The sequence below is a fragment of the Haliotis asinina genome, chromosome 11 (genome assembly GCF_037392515.1).
Source record: "Haliotis asinina isolate JCU_RB_2024 chromosome 11, JCU_Hal_asi_v2, whole genome shotgun sequence".
Classification (NCBI taxonomy): domain Eukaryota; kingdom Metazoa; phylum Mollusca; class Gastropoda; order Lepetellida; family Haliotidae; genus Haliotis; species Haliotis asinina.
Window position 1 is genome coordinate 22,611,489 of NC_090290.1, and position 20,590 is coordinate 22,632,078.

At 39.1% G+C, this 20,590-nt stretch overlaps 1 protein-coding gene across 1 annotated transcript in view; it reads left to right on the forward strand.

The window, feature by feature from the left end:
* Positions 1-182: 182 nt before the first annotated feature.
* The window catches only part of LOC137256533 (RISC-loading complex subunit tarbp2-like), a 582,560-nt gene continuing 562,152 nt past the window's right edge, over positions 183-20,590 (forward strand). Inside the window, exons 1-8 of the mRNA XM_067794389.1 lie at positions 183-230; positions 2,357-2,519; positions 3,216-3,309; positions 4,241-4,413; positions 4,863-4,996; positions 7,044-7,187; positions 7,551-7,662; positions 8,991-9,260. Of these exons, the coding sequence (XP_067650490.1) occupies positions 2,357-2,519; positions 3,216-3,309; positions 4,241-4,413; positions 4,863-4,996; positions 7,044-7,187; positions 7,551-7,662; positions 8,991-9,127 (957 nt within the window). The 5' untranslated portion in view covers positions 183-230 and the 3' untranslated portion in view covers positions 9,128-9,260. The remainder of the gene's footprint in view (positions 231-2,356; positions 2,520-3,215; positions 3,310-4,240; positions 4,414-4,862; positions 4,997-7,043; positions 7,188-7,550; positions 7,663-8,990; positions 9,261-20,590) is intronic.

Below are 20,590 nucleotides of genomic sequence, written 5' to 3' on the forward strand. Positions count from 1 at the left end.
ATATACCACGAAAATCGAACCGAATGTTTACGACATAAAAAAAAAACAATTTAGATTTCAGGTTTCGTATAACAGTATCTAAAATGTATGTTGAATAGGCTTATGCGTACAAACGATGCCGATAATCATGAGATATAAACATATAATGATGTGCTTAACGATAACCGACATGGAAAATTATATTTCCGGTTTGCAGTGTGATCGAAGGAAGGACTTGGGTGAAATTTAATGTAAAATTATGTTTATTGATGCATTGGATTTGATATAGGCGACTATAAACGTACATATTATATTCTAAAGTTATTTTTGCTTGTACATGAAGACATTTTGTATTCGTGTGATAAGTATTGTCTTAGGTTGAAGTGAAATGACCTACCCGGCATGGCAAAATGCTTTTTGTATTTTTGACTGTCGGCACTTGGATTCGCATTATTATTGCTACTGTTGTATATGATCTACTTTCTAAGCAGTTTTAATGACACATTGTTACATGTTGGGAATGTGGTAACTCTTTGTGCTATGAGTTTGACTCCTGCAGTACTTTCATTAATCCTAGATTAAAAGAATTGCAAGACAATGAGAGGGCCACTGTGTTGGGATAAGGCAGATATACCTGTTACTTAAAACATATGTGCGAATAATTCGTCAGTGTTGCTAGTACAAGGGTAGGCAGTTAAATAGTTTCCAAACCCATTGTTTGGTACTATTAATGGAAGTTGGGCTAATAAGAAGGGTCACTCATGATTGGCATACCATTGATATGTTCCGTGGATGTGAAGTGTTATATCAAGTTGTTTTCAGATTTTCCTTGCTGCATCACACCCATAGTTTGAAAGTCTTGAGATACACAGTATTTTCCCATCTCATAAATATGTCTACAATTGATTTTATGGCATTGAACAACATTCACAATCGGTTTTATGTCATTCATCAACATTCCCACACCTTTGTGCAAGAAAAGGATTTAGTCTTACAAAGTCGACCCAAGTTAATTTCATTGCAAACTGTGATACTGCTTATAAAGCATGTGTAAATCCTACACATGATTTAGATTTGTAAACTGATTGGAAGAATGACTATAACAATATATAATGCTTTTGAAAATAACTGGATTTTTTTTATGAAGTCACTCATTTAGTCATTAGTACCTTTTACTGTAACAATGAAAGTCTTTCTTGGTGTGTTGTCCAGGTCTCAATACAAGATGTTATCTCATTTTGATGATGCAAATATTGGTAAAACTTGATATATTCCTTTCACATATATTGTACCCCAGGCACATTTATACAGTGAAGAGTGACTTTATTAACTATGATTGTGGAAATGGATCGATCGAGTGTCATTTTAGAGTTACTTTTACTTTTTTTGACCAGAATCACACCAGTGAACACTGCTAAGTGACAGTGAATGAAGCAGTAGCTATATATGAGAACACATCGCGCACAAGATTCTGCTTCTTGACGTCAATCTGAGCATCTGCACAGTCGACCCATAAAAATTGGGTTAGACTACAGCTGGTCGTCAGCAACCCATGCTTGTTGTAAGAGGCGATATTTGTGTAGATTGATGCTCATGTTGTTACTGGATCGAATATTTTTGGAATATTGTATGGTATTAAACAACAAGCATGTCAAGCAAAAATTATGCATTAGTTCATTATGGTTGTTGTATCTGGAGCATTCATACATGTACATGGCAGTATAAGTAAACTTAATCTCAGTACTTTTCGTTACACTCCACTACTGATTCTCACAAAACCTAGTAGGAGGTCGCATCAGGTAACCTTTCAGATTGACCAATCAGAACACAGCGAAAGTAGACATAACTTTCGAACTTTTATCTCAGAAAGGTTTGTACTCGAACGATTCCGAATGCTATTTTCCATACAATTGCTACCGGGTAATGCACATGGAACTTGTTACAATACTGTAAACAGTGATTAAACAGTCGCTGAAAATAGCATTTTTGTCAATATTCAAGGATGTCAGCTTGCAGAAATATTAGCTAATGGTAACCTTGTCATAAGAAAACCCTAAGCATATATATACTGCAGGTCAGCTACCTGTTTTATGCGAATTTTCGTTTATTGAGAGATCAGTGTCAGAGACTAGCGAATGTTTTAAGTCCCACTAAACCCTCAGCTGGAGCCCTTGTCTGATTTGTTAAGTCTGTGTGGCCTTCTCACGTTTGATTGGATGGCCATAGATTGCTCAAAGGTTAGACTGCCATGTACATGGCCAATGCCTTAAAACATGTTAGATATGTCTGAAATTATAAAGGAGAAATCAGTATAAATGAAAGCATAAAATCACATGGACTCAAAGTATCACTGAATGTTTTTTTCCCTTTTTTTCAGATGACTGTGCCTCCAGGAAAGACCCCGATTAGCTTCCTCCAAGAATTATGTACCAAACGGGGGATAACTCCACAGTATGACCTAATTGCCAATGAGGGTGCTGTTCATGAACCGACCTTCTTGATGAGGGTGACAGTGGGCGATGTTGTTGCCACTGGAAAAGGTTTTTATGATTTCATCTTCAGCACTGCTTGAACTATTTAAGCTTTCTGTATGTTTCCTGTATGCTTGTAAATACAAACGAACACAGCCTTGTGCGAAAATGTGAAGTCTCTATATGGATATGCTCTTCTATTTGTCAAAGCTCCCCTGATATTACCTGCAAATGTTGTCTGATCTTAAGCATGTTAACAGTGTGAGATGTGGAATTGGTTATGATCATGATGATGATGTCTAACAACAATTCATGATGTTATGTTGTATGTGGTATGTCATGTATAGTGTATGTTGTACATGTTGTATGTTGTACACTTTGTATGTTGTACAAGATGTATGTAACATATAATGTTGTGCATGATATATGGTTTACATGTTGTATGTGCTACATGTTGTATGTTGTACATGTATGTTGTACATGTGTGTTGTGTTTTGGATGTGTGTTGTGTTTTGTACATGATGTATGTTGTACATGATGTACGTTGTACATGTGTGTTGTACATGATGTATGTTGTACATGATGTATGTTGTACATGTATGTTGTACATGTATGTTGTACATGTGTGTTGTGTTTTGGATGTGTGTTGTGTTTTGTACATGATGTATGTTGTACATGATGTATGTTGTACATGTTGAGCATGTTGTGTATATATTTTGCAGGTTATACACAGTGTATATATGCTGTATGTTACGTATGTTGAAGGTTCAAGCAAGAAGAAAGCCAAACATGCAGCTGCCCAGACTGCCCTCAACCAGATTCTTGGCGTGTCCAATGGCCAGAAACCAGAAGAAAATGAGTTAGTGTATTTATGACTTTATATCCTTTTAGTTGGCTTCATGATCCTGCAGATTAGAACTTGTCAAAGCCCTGATATCCTGTTGTAAGAGGCAGCAACATCATTGAGAACATGTCGGGACATGTGGTAGAATTTTGGCTTTAGTGGTCACTGCTCATCATAAAAGATTATTTATAGATGATGCTCAGTGATGTTATCATTGTTGTTCAAAATATCAGCAACAGTGCTGTTGGGTCTCAACAGGGAATCGTTATATTGCAGCACTCTGTTTTAAGTTTCATTTAATGAGAGTGATAATCGTCCTTTTGGATTGTGCTTTTCAATGCTGGATGGCATTTACAAATCTGATTGCCCCTGTCAACAGTCAGAGACATGACGTGTACATGAGATGGCCTACAGTCTCTTGTTCACAAGATCATGCTCTCTGTGGTACTAAGTGGAACACTTGACTCTGATTTATTCAGTCACCGTGTTTATTCAGTCACCGTGGAAACCACTTTTGATGATCAATGGATCAATGTGAATTTATATTTTATTATCAACTCCTATGGGAGTATGCAACCTCTGTAGGTCCATGTTCTGTTGTCTGGCCCATGTTTGTTATTTAATAGGTTCTGGTGTGTCAGAGTAGGGTAATTGTATTAAACTGTAGAAACTATCTCTGAGTGAGTGTGCATTGCTTTATTATTGAAATGGGGCAGTGGAGTATCCCAGTGGTTAAAGCATTTGCTCATTGCGTGGAAGAAGGTTTGATTTCCAACATGGGCTCATTATGTGAAGCCCATTTCTGGTGTACCCCTGCTGTGAAATTGCTGGAATATTGCTAAAAGCAGCCCAAACCTAAAGTCGCTCACAGTTGGAGTGAACTTGATGTTGATTTCCATTTGGTCTCTACTCCATTGTTAATTTGGCTGGATGTTGTGTTTGTTAGTGTCTCTGACTCTGGAGAGGACCTTGGTCCTGGGAATCCAATCGGGGAACTTCAGGAGTTCACACAGAAGAAACTGATCAAACCACCGGTTTATGAGTTCACTAGCGAGCAGGGACCTCCCCATGCTCGCGAGTTTGTCTGTCTTGTCAAGCTTGGAAAATTCCAGGAAAGAGGTAATTAGTTGCTGTTGTCTTGTAACCATAGTGGCAGCGATTCTGTCTTAGCAAAGACAAAAGATTACGTTGCGAACATTTTTGTTGTTGTACTGAATAGAGACAGTAACATGAGAGAGTGTGACAGAAATTACCAGAACCTATTCTCTGTTCTGTTATGTTATCAGGTTTGTTTCATATTGTCCCACCATATGCAGAAAGGTTAAAGCATTGACCCATCACGTGAAAACACACAGGGCACAACATGTGAAGCCTATTTCAGGTGTTCCATATCATGATATTGCTAAACCCATACTCACTCACTTTTTTTTACAATGACAGAAATGCTGTGTATTGATTTCAAGCGGTTAATAACTACAACAATTTTTTATGACTGATCACTTGAAGATCATTGTCCCCTATCAGCAGAAACTTTAAGGACTGAAGAAATTTCCATTGCCTGTGTGCAGGTACGGGAAGATCAAAGAAAACAGCCAAGCGCAATGCAGCACAGGCAATGATGCAGCATATCAAGACCCTCACCACAGATGGGGATCAACCCACAACCATCGAGGACTCGGAGGAGGAGGATGAAATACCGCTGGTACGTGGACAATTGATGCAGTACTGTGTGCACAGGAACACTTAGAATTAGATTCTCCATTTGATTCAGTGTTCATGTGAACATTAAGTGTATGCAGTAACCCATGTTCATGGGAACACATGTCCATAGTAACATGTTCATAGTAACACATGTCCATAGTAAAATGTTCATAGTAACACATGTATGCAGTAACATATGTCCATAGTAACACTTGTTTGTAGTAACACATATCATCGTAACACATGTATGCAGTAACATATGTCCATAGTAACATGTGTTTGTAGTAACACATATCCATTGTAACACATGTATGCAGTAACATATGTCCATAGTAACACTTGTTTGTAGTAACACATGTCCATTGTAACACATGTATGCAGTAACATATGCCCACAGTAACACTTGTTTGTAGTAACACATATCCATTGTAACACATGTATGCAGTAACATATGCCCATAGTAACACTTGTTTGTAGTAACACATATCCATTGTAACACATGTATGCAGTAACATATGCCCATAGTAACACTTGTTTGTAGAAACACATATCCATTGTAACACATGTATGCAGTAACATATGCCCATAGTAACACTTGTTTGTAGAAACACATATCCATTGTAACACATGTATGCAGTAACATATGTCCATAGTAACACGTGTTTGTAGTAACACATGTCCATTGTAACACATGTATGCAGTAACATATGCCCATAGTAACACTTGTTTGTAGAAACACATATCCATTGTAACACATGTATGCAGTAACATATGTCCATAGTAACACGTGTTTGTAGTAACACATATCCATTGTAACACATGTATGCAGTAACATATGCCCATAGTAACACTTGTTTGTAGAAACACATATCCATTGTAACACATGTATGCAGTAACATATGTCCATAGTAACACGTGTTTGTAGTAACACATGTCCATTGTAACACATGTATGCAGTAACATATGCCCATAGTAACACTTGTTTGTAGAAACACATATCCATTGTAACACATGTATGCAGTAACATATGTCCATAGTAACACTTGTTTGTAGTAACACATGTCCATTGTAACACATGTATGCAGTAACATATGCCCATAGTAACACTTGTTTGTAGTAACACATATCCATTGTAACACATGTATGCAGTAACATATGTCCATAGTAACACGTGTTTGTAGTAACACATATCCATTGTAACACATGTATGCAGTAACATATGTCCATAGTAACACTTGTTTGTAGTAACACATATCCATTGTAACACATGTATGCAGTAACATATGCCCATAGTAACACTTGTTTGTAGTAACACATATCCATTGTAACACATGTATGCAGTAACATATGCCCATAGTAACACTTGTTTGTAGTAACACATGTCCATTGTAACACATGTATGCAGTAACATATGTCCATAGTAACACGTGTTTGTAGTAACACATATCCATTGTAACACATGTATGCAGTAACATATGTCCATAGTAACACTTGTTTGTAGTAACACATATCCATTGTAACACATGTATGCAGTAACATTTGCCCATAGTAACACTTGTTTGTAGTAACACATATCCATTGTAACACATGTATGCAGTAACATATGCCCATAGTAACACTTGTTTGTAGTAACACATGTCCATTGTAACACATGTATGCAGTAACATATGCCCATAGTAACACTTGTTTGTAGTAACACATATCCATTGTAACACATGTATGCAGTAACATATGCCCATAGTAACACTTGTTTGTAGTAACACATATCCATTGTAACACATGTATGCAGTAACATATGTCCATAGTAACACTTGTTTGTAGTAACACATATCCATTGTAACACATGTATGCAGTAACATATGTCCATAGTAACACTTGTTTGTAGTAACACATATCCATTGTAACACATGTATGCAGTAACATTTGCCCATAGTAACGCTTGTTTGTAGTAAAACATGTCCATTGTAACACATACACACAGTATTACCACATGTGCAGTAACCATTGTACTTGATGATGTGAATTTGAGACTCTTTTCTTCTCATCAGACCTTTGAACCGAAGTCATCCTACACAGCCCTGAAGGAGGGCAAGAAGAAGCTGCCTGTCACCACACCACAACAGGCGATGGAGATACAGAAGTTCTATGAGAAAATAATGAAATCAGGGGGCAAACAAATCAAAGATCTGCAGGTATGCTCCTATTGATGGGGAATTCAAATGAGGCTGTTAGATCTGAGGTGGATTTTAGAATAGTGCTGTTGTATTACAATGTCACTTATGATGACAATGTGTTTCATATTCAGCTCCCTGAGGAATATATTGTATGATGCTATGATGTCAACCAGGTTATTACATTACTGTGGTACCCATGAAGGCCCGGATTAGAATTGGTTTTCAGTAACCCATGCTTGTCGCAGGAGGCAACTACAATATGTTGTCCAGTCATGGACAGTTGAGTCATTAAAGGTGCTGCGAGTCGATTTTTGAGTTGATACATCGAAGTGAAAAATTTAGAATCAATGACTACATTCCACACTCCCATCTCTGCTTCAGGGTAAATCTCTCAATGCACCTTCCACTAACTTCTGTCAGATGCTACAAGAGATTGCTGAGGTCCAGCGCTTTGAAGTCCAGTATTTTGATATAAAAGAGATTAGTGTATCAGGTAAGTTCTCATGTTCTGGACTTACATAGATTGACGCTCATGCTGTTGATCACTAGATTGCCTCATCCGGATTTGATTATTTACAGACAGCGACCAAAGGGATGAAACATTGCTGTGTGCAGCTTAAATCAACAAACAAACAAACAAGATAATCCACAAAGTATTAGTGTATAATGTATTAAGTGTATAATGCTAATTTTTGTCCCTTTGTTATGCAAGTTTTTTGAGTTATTTGAATGTTTTGCTCCTTCTCAATCCATGGTTGTAGAAGTTGATGGTAGACCTGTTGCTGGTTCCAAGGGATTAATACTCATGATGTTGGTCACTATCTTGCTCAGTGTGGTATGTTTTAATTAAACTCATTTACTCAACTACCAAACCACCGACCCCAAGGACATAAAGATGTAAGTGGGCATGGTTGGCGAGCTGTCAGGCTACTGATCCTTTGTGTGCAGACTGTTTCAGTGTTGTCACAACCCGTAGTGTACAGTACACAACCTTGTGCACGTAAAACCCACAAATGCATTGGAAATATGACCAGAGGGTGGCCACATTAATATGTTCAAACACCTAGTTGTGGGTACAGCAGTGTGCAGTGAACTTGGACAAAGTACTGTTACTACATGTCCCAGTTTTGAGAATGGGTGCCTTGTTAGGATGAGAGAGCCACAATGAACTCTGTGTGCCTAGTGGCAGCAAGAGTTGTATACTGTCCAAGGAGTTGAGATTGATGATACTGACATCCAATGATCGAGGGAAACAAATACAGTGCCTTGAGCAAGCACTAGTTGCATGGATTCATTCCGTCAAGCTGGATGGCGTCTCGTACCGCACTTGTGGTCATGTTTATGCCTGGGTGTTGTCTAAGCCCAAACGGGCATGGTGATGAGAACAGTCTAATACCTTTATCAAAGAAAGAGAACTCTAAATTTCCAAACAAGGCTCTAAGAATATCCTACATCCCATGGGCAAAGCAGCAATATGGTCATTACCATTGCAAATATGTTTCACTGTTGAAAGTTGTTAATCCTTTAGCTCAATGTTTTTGTTTAATTTGTGCTTGGTATAGTTTAGCGAAGTTTCAAAGTTCAAAGGTTCTGCCATTGTCATGTTCGGAAATGCGTTTTACTATGCGCAATTTGATTGCTTTGCCACGATTCATGGCAATAATGGCGTACGAGAGTGGTACAAGTTTTCTTGTAGGTCACAAGTAGTTATGAATGGCGTGGATATGTCTGCTATATAAATGTCACATAATAAAAATAATATAGATAGGACAACCCTTTCTGCTGCATGATGTTATGTTTTGTTGTTTTGTCTCCATGCAGGTCTACACCAGTGTCTTGTCCAGCTGTCCACAATGCCAGTAGCTGTCTGTCACGGCTCGGGACCCACACTAGACGAAGCTCACGCTAATGCTGCCCACAATGCATTGCAGTACCTAAAGATCATGACAAAGTCGTAACCATGGACCCCAGGAAATAACATAGCCTCACTTTATTAAGTAGAATTTGGAGGACTGTTGTAGTAACTTATAAGCGAGTTTTTATGATGGACCAAATACAAATATTTTAATTTTATGGAGCAGTGACATTATAGTGTCAGTGTATATGGCTTCCTGTGTAGGGCTGCATGTATAGGGCTCATTTTGGATTATTGGGGAGTATAGGTTCTCTCCAGCCCATGCTAATCAGAACAAGAGGAGACTTTTGTGTGTATTGCTTCTTGTGGATTCTGGGTTAGAATACGTTCTTCGCAATTGTCGGAAAAAGCAACAAAAGAGGATCAGCATATGGTGATGTGACTGTTAGTTGTGAGTCAGTGTACTGAAACAGCCTGGGTTGCTGTTCATATTAGTCACAGGATTGTCTAGTCCCGACAGGATTATTGACTGGCTGTCACAAAACGTGAGGGGTGGTGGAGTAGCCTAGTGGTTAAAGGGGCACTGATGCGGAGCGAATAATGTTTCTCGCCAACGGTCTAATTACGAAACCAAACCGCAATTTGGTCAGCGCCCGCTCCTTCGACCGTGACGGACAAAGGAACTGGGCTCCTGTCCATATCAGCAGAATTTTTTCACCTAAACAGTCAGGAAGCCGGATGCCTATCATATGCCATTTGTTAAAAAATATCCATGGTATTCCTTGTCCAATCGTAACCAAATATTCCAGCAGTGTAGTTCTTTTCGGATGCTTGGATGGTATAGTTACTGATCCAATTTGATCCTATTTCTTCGTTTTTAACCTCGATATTTAATCACGATACATGAAAATATGATGTCTACAGGCACGTAGCAAGCCATTTGTTTCAGTACGGAAGATTGCAAAGCTTTATATTTAGGTGGTTTTGAGTGTTGGTTGAGCTGTGATAGCAAATATCATACGTAAATTTTGGTAGCTATGGTAGCTACAATGGTATCTTATTTATGATAATAAAAACACACAATTGATTTATTTGAATTCGTAAACAAAAAACGATGACTTTGCCTTTGGTAGAGAAATCTGAAAATTTTCTCACGTAAAAAAGCCCTTATTTCACCTATTTATCAAAGTACACAGCAAATGCCAGTGTGTATTCCTTATGTAACGAAATTCCGTTGGTATCCTCAAAACAGTTTCGGCCCATAAGTGTTTTCAGGCTGCATGCGACACAGAGATTACATCTTCCTTGCTGTAACTCGCGCTTGATGGTGTAAATACACGTGTTATTTGTCATCATTCCCTGGATGGTCAATTAATGATTTTTTAACAGGTATAATTAGTAGTAACACCACTTTGGTTACTCATCAAAGGTTCCCATTTGGCACTTCTCCTGTCTGGAGTAAATACTCAACATTATAAATTAAGGTCTTTAATGGCAAATGTATTGTATGTTATGTAATATGTGCATGTAGGTGATGCAAGAGGTTTTATCAGCTGAGTTACAAAAGCAAACATCGATCAAAGGATTAACCGATAACACACTGATTGATTAATTACTTTTATCTTCTAGTGAATTTGTCAAAAGGCAGAGTGTGTAGATGACAACCCCCTGTCGTAAAGTGTGAGTGCAAAAACAACATCCTCCCTTCAAAGAATTAACCACCCTTGCGTTGATTGATTGCTCAATATTGGTTAACTAAATTACTTAGAATAGTGGACATCATACAATTAGTTGCCAGGTGTGCTATCTTGGGAGACCAATGAGAGTTTTATCTGGTTTTCACCAACGAAAGACGTGAAACGATGTGTTACTTTTTCGCAAATGAGACAGTTGTAAGACACGCGACACAGAGCAGGATTATTTACCAGCTGCAGATGAATGGAATACGATTTCTTTTACGTGGATATTGATGGATACACTCCTGAACAAGGTAGTAGCCTGACATTGTTGCTATAAAATTGGTCTGTTTTACATTCATTATTTGCATTTTGTTTTAATTTATTCGTTGTAGCATTCAGCAGAATCTGTATGACAGAAAACAGACACTAGATCGCGTATGTGTGTGAAATAGGATCCACATTGGCAATCTATACAATGTATAAATGTTGCTGTTGTGTTAGAAATTTACTATGAGTATAAGCAGATCGTGTGTTCTTTTATTAATTTTCAGAATCATACAAATATGACAATAAACTAATTAGGGTTATGAGACAAAATATAGAGACGTACATTGGCTTCGTTATTTTTCCGTCCTGATAGTTTTTTACCATTTCTACCACTGGCAGATGATTAACCTTCAAAGTGTTTCATTTGTTTACATAAAACATTTGTAATGAAGTAAAAAATGACTTCACCTCAGTTGATCTGTCTATAATTAAACTATCAGTTGCGTCTACGGACCGCGCAGCAGAGGTCACGAACCAGTCACGAATTCTGGGATATCATCCGGGTACTCACGGGAGAAAAACAATAACAAAAGTTTACACCAGTCCACGGAAATTGCTCCGCATTAGTGCCCCTTTAAAATGTTCGATCATCCCGCCGAACACCCGGGTTTGATTGCCTGTATGGGTGCAATGTCAGATGTCCATTTCTGGAGTCCTGTGCCATGTTATTGCTGGAATATTGTTAAAAGTGGTGTACAACCATACTCACTCATTTATAAAACTTCATCACTGAAATGCAGGATTCAAAATGTTCTCCCATATCAAGTTGTCAGACTATCATAGAACTGAAATGTTGTTCAGAGTAAAATCACCAAACTCTCCGTCTTGATGAACCTGTTATTTCCTCAGTGCTAGGTAGAATTGACATATTTTTATTTGGTCCTGTATCTAGTATATCCCACTGAAAGAAGGTTTATTGTTCTTGAATGGCATTTTCTTCACTGTAGTCACCAGATGAATGGTTTTTAGGATTTTGTTTTACCAAAGTTTTTGAAGCATTTTTCTGTGACTGTTTTATTGTGACATTGTATAAAACCAGATGGCTGCATTTACCTCCTTCCCATGCTGTACAACAGACCCCAGTCACAGCAGGTGCTTGTCAATATGGCCAGTGGTTACAGCTTTGTTAATGGACACACATATTTTTGTGATTATTCTGAACGTAGAAGGGGCAGTGGGTTGGTCTAGTGGTTAAAGCATTCGCTTGTCACGCCATGACCTGGGTTTGATTTCCCACTTGTGTACAATGTGTGAAACCCATTTCTGGTGTGCCCCCTGCTGTGATATTGCTGGAATATTGCTAAAAGTGATGTGAAGCCAACTCATGCACTCTAACATAGTGCCATTTGTGAAAACTGATTAATCAAGGATATTTTTTGTAATAAAAAATTACAAATTTATTAATTAAAAAGAAAAACAGGTCAGTAATAAGTGGTCAAGAAATCCGAAACTGTTGGTGAGTTTAAAACGATGGAGTATTATATAAGCTGTAGCCGAGGCAGTATACTCAGGAAATAAGTTTTTATGACAGGCATATTGTATAACATTGGAAAATCTACACATGCTACAAGTCTGTAGTCTTATGGACAGGGACTAGCAGTAACGAGGATTTCTCTGGTACAAGAGCTCAGGCAGATTTCATTAGATTCTTCCATTTTCACATACTTTCTGTATTTAACTTTTTTGTGAGAGTTGTTGCATTATTTGTTTCATAGAAACAGAAAAAGTACATGTTCTGTGTTTGATACACTTCAACAGATGAAATACTTTTGGAACAAAATAGTGTAGATCGAAATTGGTGCTAAATCCAGCCGTCTGTCCTGAAGAGGCAGAAGATGAAAAGCAATGAAATGTGATAGCGTGTTATTGAATGTTAAAGTAGATACTTTTGTGTAGAATCTGTTGTACAGCATCATTGGGCTGGACTGCCTCACTGCCAGATGTGTTTCTCTTACTCTGTACGTTGTTAGAGGTAGCAATGATGATTCCATGATTCGTTGTGTTAAAACTTCTTGTGTGTATGGGCATTATCTCAGACTGTCAAGACAGTTCTGCTGCATGAGCTCCTGAGTGACATCTATCAACTTGCTCTGTTCTCATCAGATTTTTTGGAACACTGTGCAAACCTCATTTCTGGTGTCTCACACCGTGATATTGCTATAGGGAGCGAAAGCTATGCTTCATTTATTCTATGAGCTTTCTTGGTCGATGTCTACTAGCTGTTAGTTTTCCAGAGTGACATCTAGCTCTCTTGGTGGACATCTACCAAACCTGGCGGCATCTATCACCTCTGTCAGTATCTACCGGCTTTCCTTCTCATTATTTACAGTACAGCAAGACGACAGTGCATGGAGCTGAAGAATTTAATACAGATTCTTGTGTTTAGTTGTAGGATGACACAGCAGACATCGAATTGATGGTACTTTGCACTTTGTCTTGGTATGTTTTTTGACATTACAGTCAGTGTTGTGTGTTGTGTGTACCGCTGTGGGTGTGTTGTCCAGTCAGCTAAACCCCATGTGCTGCCATGAAAAAGTAGCCGGTACTCGGTGTACCAATCTTTCCAGTCAGTGAACATCAGCTGTTTTGCTGCATCAATGTAGCTGAGTTTACTAACACATGTTCAGTGATCTACAACAATAAATTATATTATATTGTCCATGTTGTAGCACAAATAGATTGATATAAGATCATGAAAAAAGTTCCCTCCAGATTCTTAGGATCATAAGATGACTGTTTGTCACACCAATATACAATGATTAAATCCACATGTTTACAAGTGTGAAATCTTCCCTTTGTGTCTAAAGCTTGCATTAAATTCAGTCAGTCCCTTATTTTTCCAAAAGTCACCTGAAATTTTGTTTCCGACCTCAGTTCTGGTAAGCAATGAAAACCTAATCAGGATATCCTTGACATTCTCAGGGTAATTATAAAGTAAAACTCTTTAACTATTTTACTGATTATGTGATATCTTCAGTGTTTTCAAATCCCTTTTCAATGATGAGAAACATCACTTCATGGCCAAATAAGAAATAATAGAAGTATTTGATCACAGGTTGTCATTACCTTTGTGAAAACACCCTTTTCTCACAGTATTTCATTTATTTCAGGACCAAAAGACCAAAACATTTCCTTGTTATGTGCAAGATATTTAAGAAAGAAAGGTATTTGGGACAGCAATTGAATTGAATGAAGTTATTTGTCATAACCCAAAAATAGAAATTCGTTCCATTATCGGTTTCACTATTTACAGGCAGACATTGTAATTTTGTGTCCATGTGAATTGTGACATATCCATGAAATCACAGCACTCATGTACTGTATAAATGATTCACATGAATCTTATGCAGGAGCCTTGTCCCTCTGTAACTACATTCTTCATTACTGGACTAAGACTTGCCATGGCTTCATCAGTGTTCATTCTTATTTCAGCTTCCCTTGATATATGTCATGTCACTCCTTGAAATCAACATGTTTACAAAATCTTTCATTAATATATGCTTGGTGTACATCTGATGACTGAAATGATATTATGGAACATGGAATGAATTTAATTACTTGTGACAGCACTTCTGCAGAGAGTGATTATTTACTGTTCACTGCAGGGAGGTATCAGGTATCAACTAATGTACTCTACCAGACTGACATGAACTGACAAAGACGATGAAATTGACTATTTCTGAGAGCTCTTCATCAGGGTCTGTGATCGTTTTGGTACTCTGCTGGGAGGCTATGTTCAGCCATTCAACCAGACTGAAATGAACCAGTGAAGTCCAAAGACCATGAAATTGATTATTTCCGAGAGCTCCTCAACAGGGTCTCCAATCGTTTTGTGTCCACTGCAAGAGATCAACAGCATTTAACCAGACAGAAATGAACAAGTAACTAAGACAATGAAATTGATTATTTCAGAGAGCTCTTCTACAGGGTTTGTGTTTAGTGTCAATTGCAGGGAGATTATACAGCTAAACCACCCCACTGAAATGAAAAAGTAACAAAAATTAAATTGATTATTTTTGAGAGCTATTCTGCAAGGTCTACCATCCTTCAGTGGCCACAGCAAGATGTATACTGTATTTAACCACACTGAAATGAACGAGTAATATAGACGATGAAATTGATTACTACTGAAAGCTCGTTTGCAGGGTCTGGGATCGTTTTGTGTCCTCTATATGGAGATATATTACGTGTATATACAGGTATTCCGACTGAAGTTAGTGACAAAGACATCTACATTGATGACTTCTCAACCCAGCAGGAGGGTCTGCGATTGTTTAGTGTCTGCATTCACAGATGGACTTTTTGCGTCACAGGACTGGAATGAACTTATGAAATAGGCACTGAAACTGAGTACGTCTTTCCTTGTACATATGCAGCTATCTACCTATCTATGTAACTACCATATGCTGGACATGCCATGGGGTTGAAGACGCGTGTCTTGTGTTATAACCAATTTTTACTATTTAATACCAGTGAGGTTATGAGGTATCCTGGGACTAGCTAGGAGATTTTAGTCTTTTTTTGTTTTGATTTTTTAAACTTTTATTGTATGGTACAGATCAAATTTTGTACATGTACACTCACATACGCACGTCCTGTATGTGAGTAATTATTGTGTCAAATAAAGATGTATGAATTTAAAGATCATTTGTGATTCTTTAAATTGTGTTCTGATGTTGTACCCGCCTGCGTTGACTGGCTTTCTGATCGCATGCTGTCGTACTGGGTGCGTGAACCGTTCGTCATGACGTCAATCACTGGATTGTCTGGACCAGACTTGATTGTGAGCCGGATGACATCAGCTGGAATGTTGATGCATGTGGCATTTTTGGGGTGACCAACAATCGGCAAACGAGCTTTTCTCTTGCAAGATCACACACTTCCCATATACACATGAAAACAATTCAATGCAGCATTGATCTACATGTCCAGGTACCAATTTAATCAAAATGCAACGTAAACACTATGCCTGCCAAATAGCACGCATATGACATGAGACTTCCCCTGAAAGGTTCGAAATATCCCATATATTAGAATGTCATACGGTAAATATTGAAATGGCACAGGAAAAATGTTCTCGGTGCGTGTCCTTACGGCACGCCTAATTCGTTAGAGACACAACTCACATTTTGTCCATGTTTAGCCATCTAATCCCCAAAGACAAGCAAAAACACTTATTGGCTTATTCTCCCAGGAAATCATTGGAATAATGGAGGCTTGAAGGTCCAGGGTAGAATAGGCCCTCAGCAACCCATGCTTGCCATGAAATGCGACTATGCTTGTCGTAAGAGGAGACTAACGGGATCGGGTGGTCAGGCTCGCTGACTTGAATGACACGTCATCGGTTCCCAGCTGCGCAGATCGATGCTCATGTTGTTGATCACTGGGTAGTCCGGTCCAGACACGATTATTTACAGATCGCCGACACATAGCTGGAATATTGCTGTGCGGCGCAAACCTAGACTCACTCATTCATTGGAATAATGATGGATGATGTAAAGAAATCTGGTTGGTTTTCCGTATAGAGTGATTGGAGTACTGATAGTTCACTTATTAAAAGTGGACATTGTGTATGTTAGATATATTGACCAAGTGAACCTGTCACAAAATTATTCGCTATTGAGGGAGTTGGAAAAGCAGAACAAATGAGCCTAAGAAAGACATCTTAAACAAAAGACATATCCGTCATAACAGAAAACAAGTAACATTTGTTTACTAATAATAAATTTAAAATTATCACCATCATTGCTACAGTCGTTTATTCTGAAAAACGTGGGCACATTTGATTTCTTAAAGGGACATGTAAAATATGTGGTGCCCTAAGGCACTCTTAGAAAGAAATTCTATCTCTGCGAGTTTTATTACTCATGTCATGCGCTCGGGACAAAGATGATAAATCTCACGCCCAAATTGGTCTGAATGCTTTGTTTTCGGTGACGTTTATGAGAATGAAATATTGGAATTATGCATTGTCTTCAGAAGTCTTCAGAGAAGCAAGCATCTCAAGCTTTTCTCTCTCTTTGAGTTGGAAGCTCTTTGAGTATGCGGATGCTAAGTTTGCGGTTAATTCGTGTGCTCTTAAAAACCCGATAAGAACGACACGAAAGCTTCGCTTGAATCACTTGATAATGATGGGAGAGAATTTGAACGGTATGTCCAACATGCTTCTGTAAGAACATTGAATCAGGGGAACCTTTGTCGTGACCCAAGAGCCCCGTCTATGTTTAGATCGGTTTTCAGTAACCAATGCTTGTCGTAAGAGGCGACTAACGGGATGAAGTGGTCAGGCTCGCTGACGTGGTTGACACATGTCATCATATCCCAATTCCGTAGATGATGTTGGATTGTCTGGTCCAGACTCGATTATTCACTGAGTGCGGCGTAAAACTAAACCCACTCAGTTGTGACTGAAGTGGACCATTCCATGAGTGGTAATTCGGGCCACATGATGCAGTTCATTTTTGGGGTCAGTGGTCGTTCTCGGTGTCGTAGAAAATGTGTTTAAGAAACTCGGTGAAATTTTGATGCTTGAGATTTTCACATAAAGAAGAAACCCAGCTCGCTTTTCTTATATTTGAAGACACCTTCTGAACCACAGTTCAGTGACATCAGGAATACCTTGCAACGCGACTAAACCAGCAAAGCTGTTCGCTTACGGTAGGCTCCATACACTCACCTACCCAGAGTTCCACGCTGAGTCATCGCTGTGTGCTCTCCAGACACTCAGTCGCCGAGTCAGTGCGAACGCAATACTTCACAGATCTGTGAATTATTATGAACCTGTATTTAACACAATACCACATCTTTTCACAAGTACGAATGTTTGTCTGTTCTAAATGACGTAATCATAATGCTCACGGAAAATACCGATTGCTGGAGCCGTCGTTAAATATGACGTCACAGTTTCATAACAATAGTGTGACGTCATGTGTCTAGACAAACGGACATGTGTTTATGTCGATGAGGACAAAACTCTGCCAAAAACAACAGAGTGCCATAATCTAAACAAGTTGTCTTCGATTATGGATACAGTCACAGATTCTGCGAGGATTCGGCGTTGTTTTGATTTGTTATACGAAGAAGTCCGCCATTATCTGAAAATGTTGTCACATTTTTTTCGAAGAATCTTTGGATTACGGGTAAGGGAAGATGATTATGAATGTGAGGATGATGTCAACGCATGTGAATCTCAGTCGTCATGTGTGGACACAGAAACAGCGTCGTCTTCTCGCGACGTGGATGTGAACTTTGAAAATGAACATGGAAATTGTACGGTTCAGTGTGCGCAACTACCCGCATCTTTCAACGACGGCCTGGAAAATGCAGATAAACTTGAGCCTGATGATGTAAACGTTTCGTTATATGTTAACTTCGATGTCAGCGAATTCCCACTTGTGGATCAGGAGGCCTACCAACAAGGGCCCGATGAATATCTGGGCGATAATAGTAGTTCTTCCCCTATAAGCTTCATTGCCAGTGACACGGATTTGAGTCTAACAACGTCAGAATCAACGGAAACCTCCGATCAATTGCCAGTCAACACTGACAGTAAGTACGTTCCGCAACCAGTGTTGTTCGTTGATCGACCGTCGAAAGACATAAATCCTGACTGGGGGCCACCTGTTGGTCCTGGTAAGAAAATGTTAGAACTATTACGACATGCTCCCGATTGTCACAAAAGACACCTTCCAAATATGAAAAAAGAAGCAGATATTCCGCTTCCAGATGACGATGATGTCTGCGAATGGAATGATCGGGATGAGGAAGATGTCTATGGAAAGAATGCCAGAAAATCGGTTAGTCAAGAAAGTACATCGACTCCGAAGAAGGGAAATCAGCCTCTAAGGTATTCTTGTAAAATGTCTTGCGGTGGCAGTCCCGACCAGTGCCATCAGATGCTGGGAGTACCTCCGTCAGAGGCAAAGGATGTGATGCATACAAATGCTCCTCCACGGAAGCCACCGATAGAAGACTTTGCAGAGGAGAACAACAGATTTAAATTTCAGGCAAAACCTAAGAAAAATGTATGGGCCAAGGTAGAGCCTAAGTTCACTGTGGGAAATAGCTTCAACAAAGAACCAACTGAAAGGAATGATTCGATAGATGACTCAATGAATGAATCCGATACAGATGAAACTAATGCACACTTTTCTATCCAACCACAGGACGCAGAGACTAAACAAAAGTATATACCCAAAAGAGCTCAGTTCACCCTCAAACCACGATCAGACTTCAGAACCAAGGACAAATATACGTACACCTTCGAAACCTACTCCACTCTCTCCGAGTGTAAGATCCTGAAGTGTCAGCTCGGTCGATTTGAGCAGGAATATTGTAACTGTAATCCATCAGACCTGTCTCCACAGTTTTGTTTCTTTACACCCTTAGTCAGACACAAAGCAGTTCTAGCCAAACCTGAAGATGGCATTACAATCGAACCTCATTTCGACCTCTCCTGTCTCGATAACGACACAGGGGGTTTTCTTTACGAAGCCCCAAGTGCTTTTGAACGCGCGGCGTATAGAATGGACGATCAAATAGCCCCCGAACACTGTAAAAAGGGAACACGGGTAATTCAGTACGAGAAGGTCAAGGTGAAACGAAGGGGAGTCCCGAACAAACATCTAATCAACCAGAAGAAGGAATATGAATATGTAGTTGAGGTTCCGGAAGAAGATGCTGATGCTGCGGACGTTGAAGTCTGTGATCTTATCGAGCAAATGGAGGCTGATATTAATGAGGTCGAGGTCAAGGAAGAGGACAAAGTCGAGGTCAAGAAGATCTCCCCTAGAATGGACTTCCGGCACTACGAATGTGTTCCCGTAGCAGTGGTTCAGAAGAAGAAGCAGGGGGACGACATCGAGACCCAGTATGCCGTCACACCACCCAGCAAGAAAAAGAACAAGACCAAGAACAAGAACAAACCTCCCAAGAACCAGGAGAAAGATAATTCCACATGTGAAAACATCCGTACAGCTCTACTGGGAGGCGACACCAGTAGGAACAGAGGCAGGAACAGACACAGATACAACTAAACAGTTTGCAGTGGACGAGGAAGTGTTGTACGTTTTCACAAGAAGGAATTGAGTGTATTTTAATATTTATAGTACCTTGTCATATGTTATACCCCAACCCCCAAAAGCCGTCATACGACAGACATACATTGTTCACTGCGGCGCTAAAACAATTGTTATTACTTATATACTGCACGGACACGTATACATTACGTACCGTGTGAAGTGATTGACCACACAAAACTCAATTAGGTGCCGTAAATCAGTCTCATAAAAATCGCATCACCGATACGACACCTCTCTAGGTGAAGTCTCGTGGGATGTTCCGAATGAGAAGAATAACTGCACACCATTACATTGCTGTTGAAAGTGAGACTGGCAGTAATATTCCGTCCAGAGTTGATCTATGTATCAGATCTGCATGAGAGGTATCGTATTGGATTTAAAGGCGTGATTTTGACCAGGCTGATATTTAATGTTAACAGGAGTTTAGAACAATAGTCTGATAATTGCAAACAAATTTAAGTAAGGTGCTGTATGCCATTG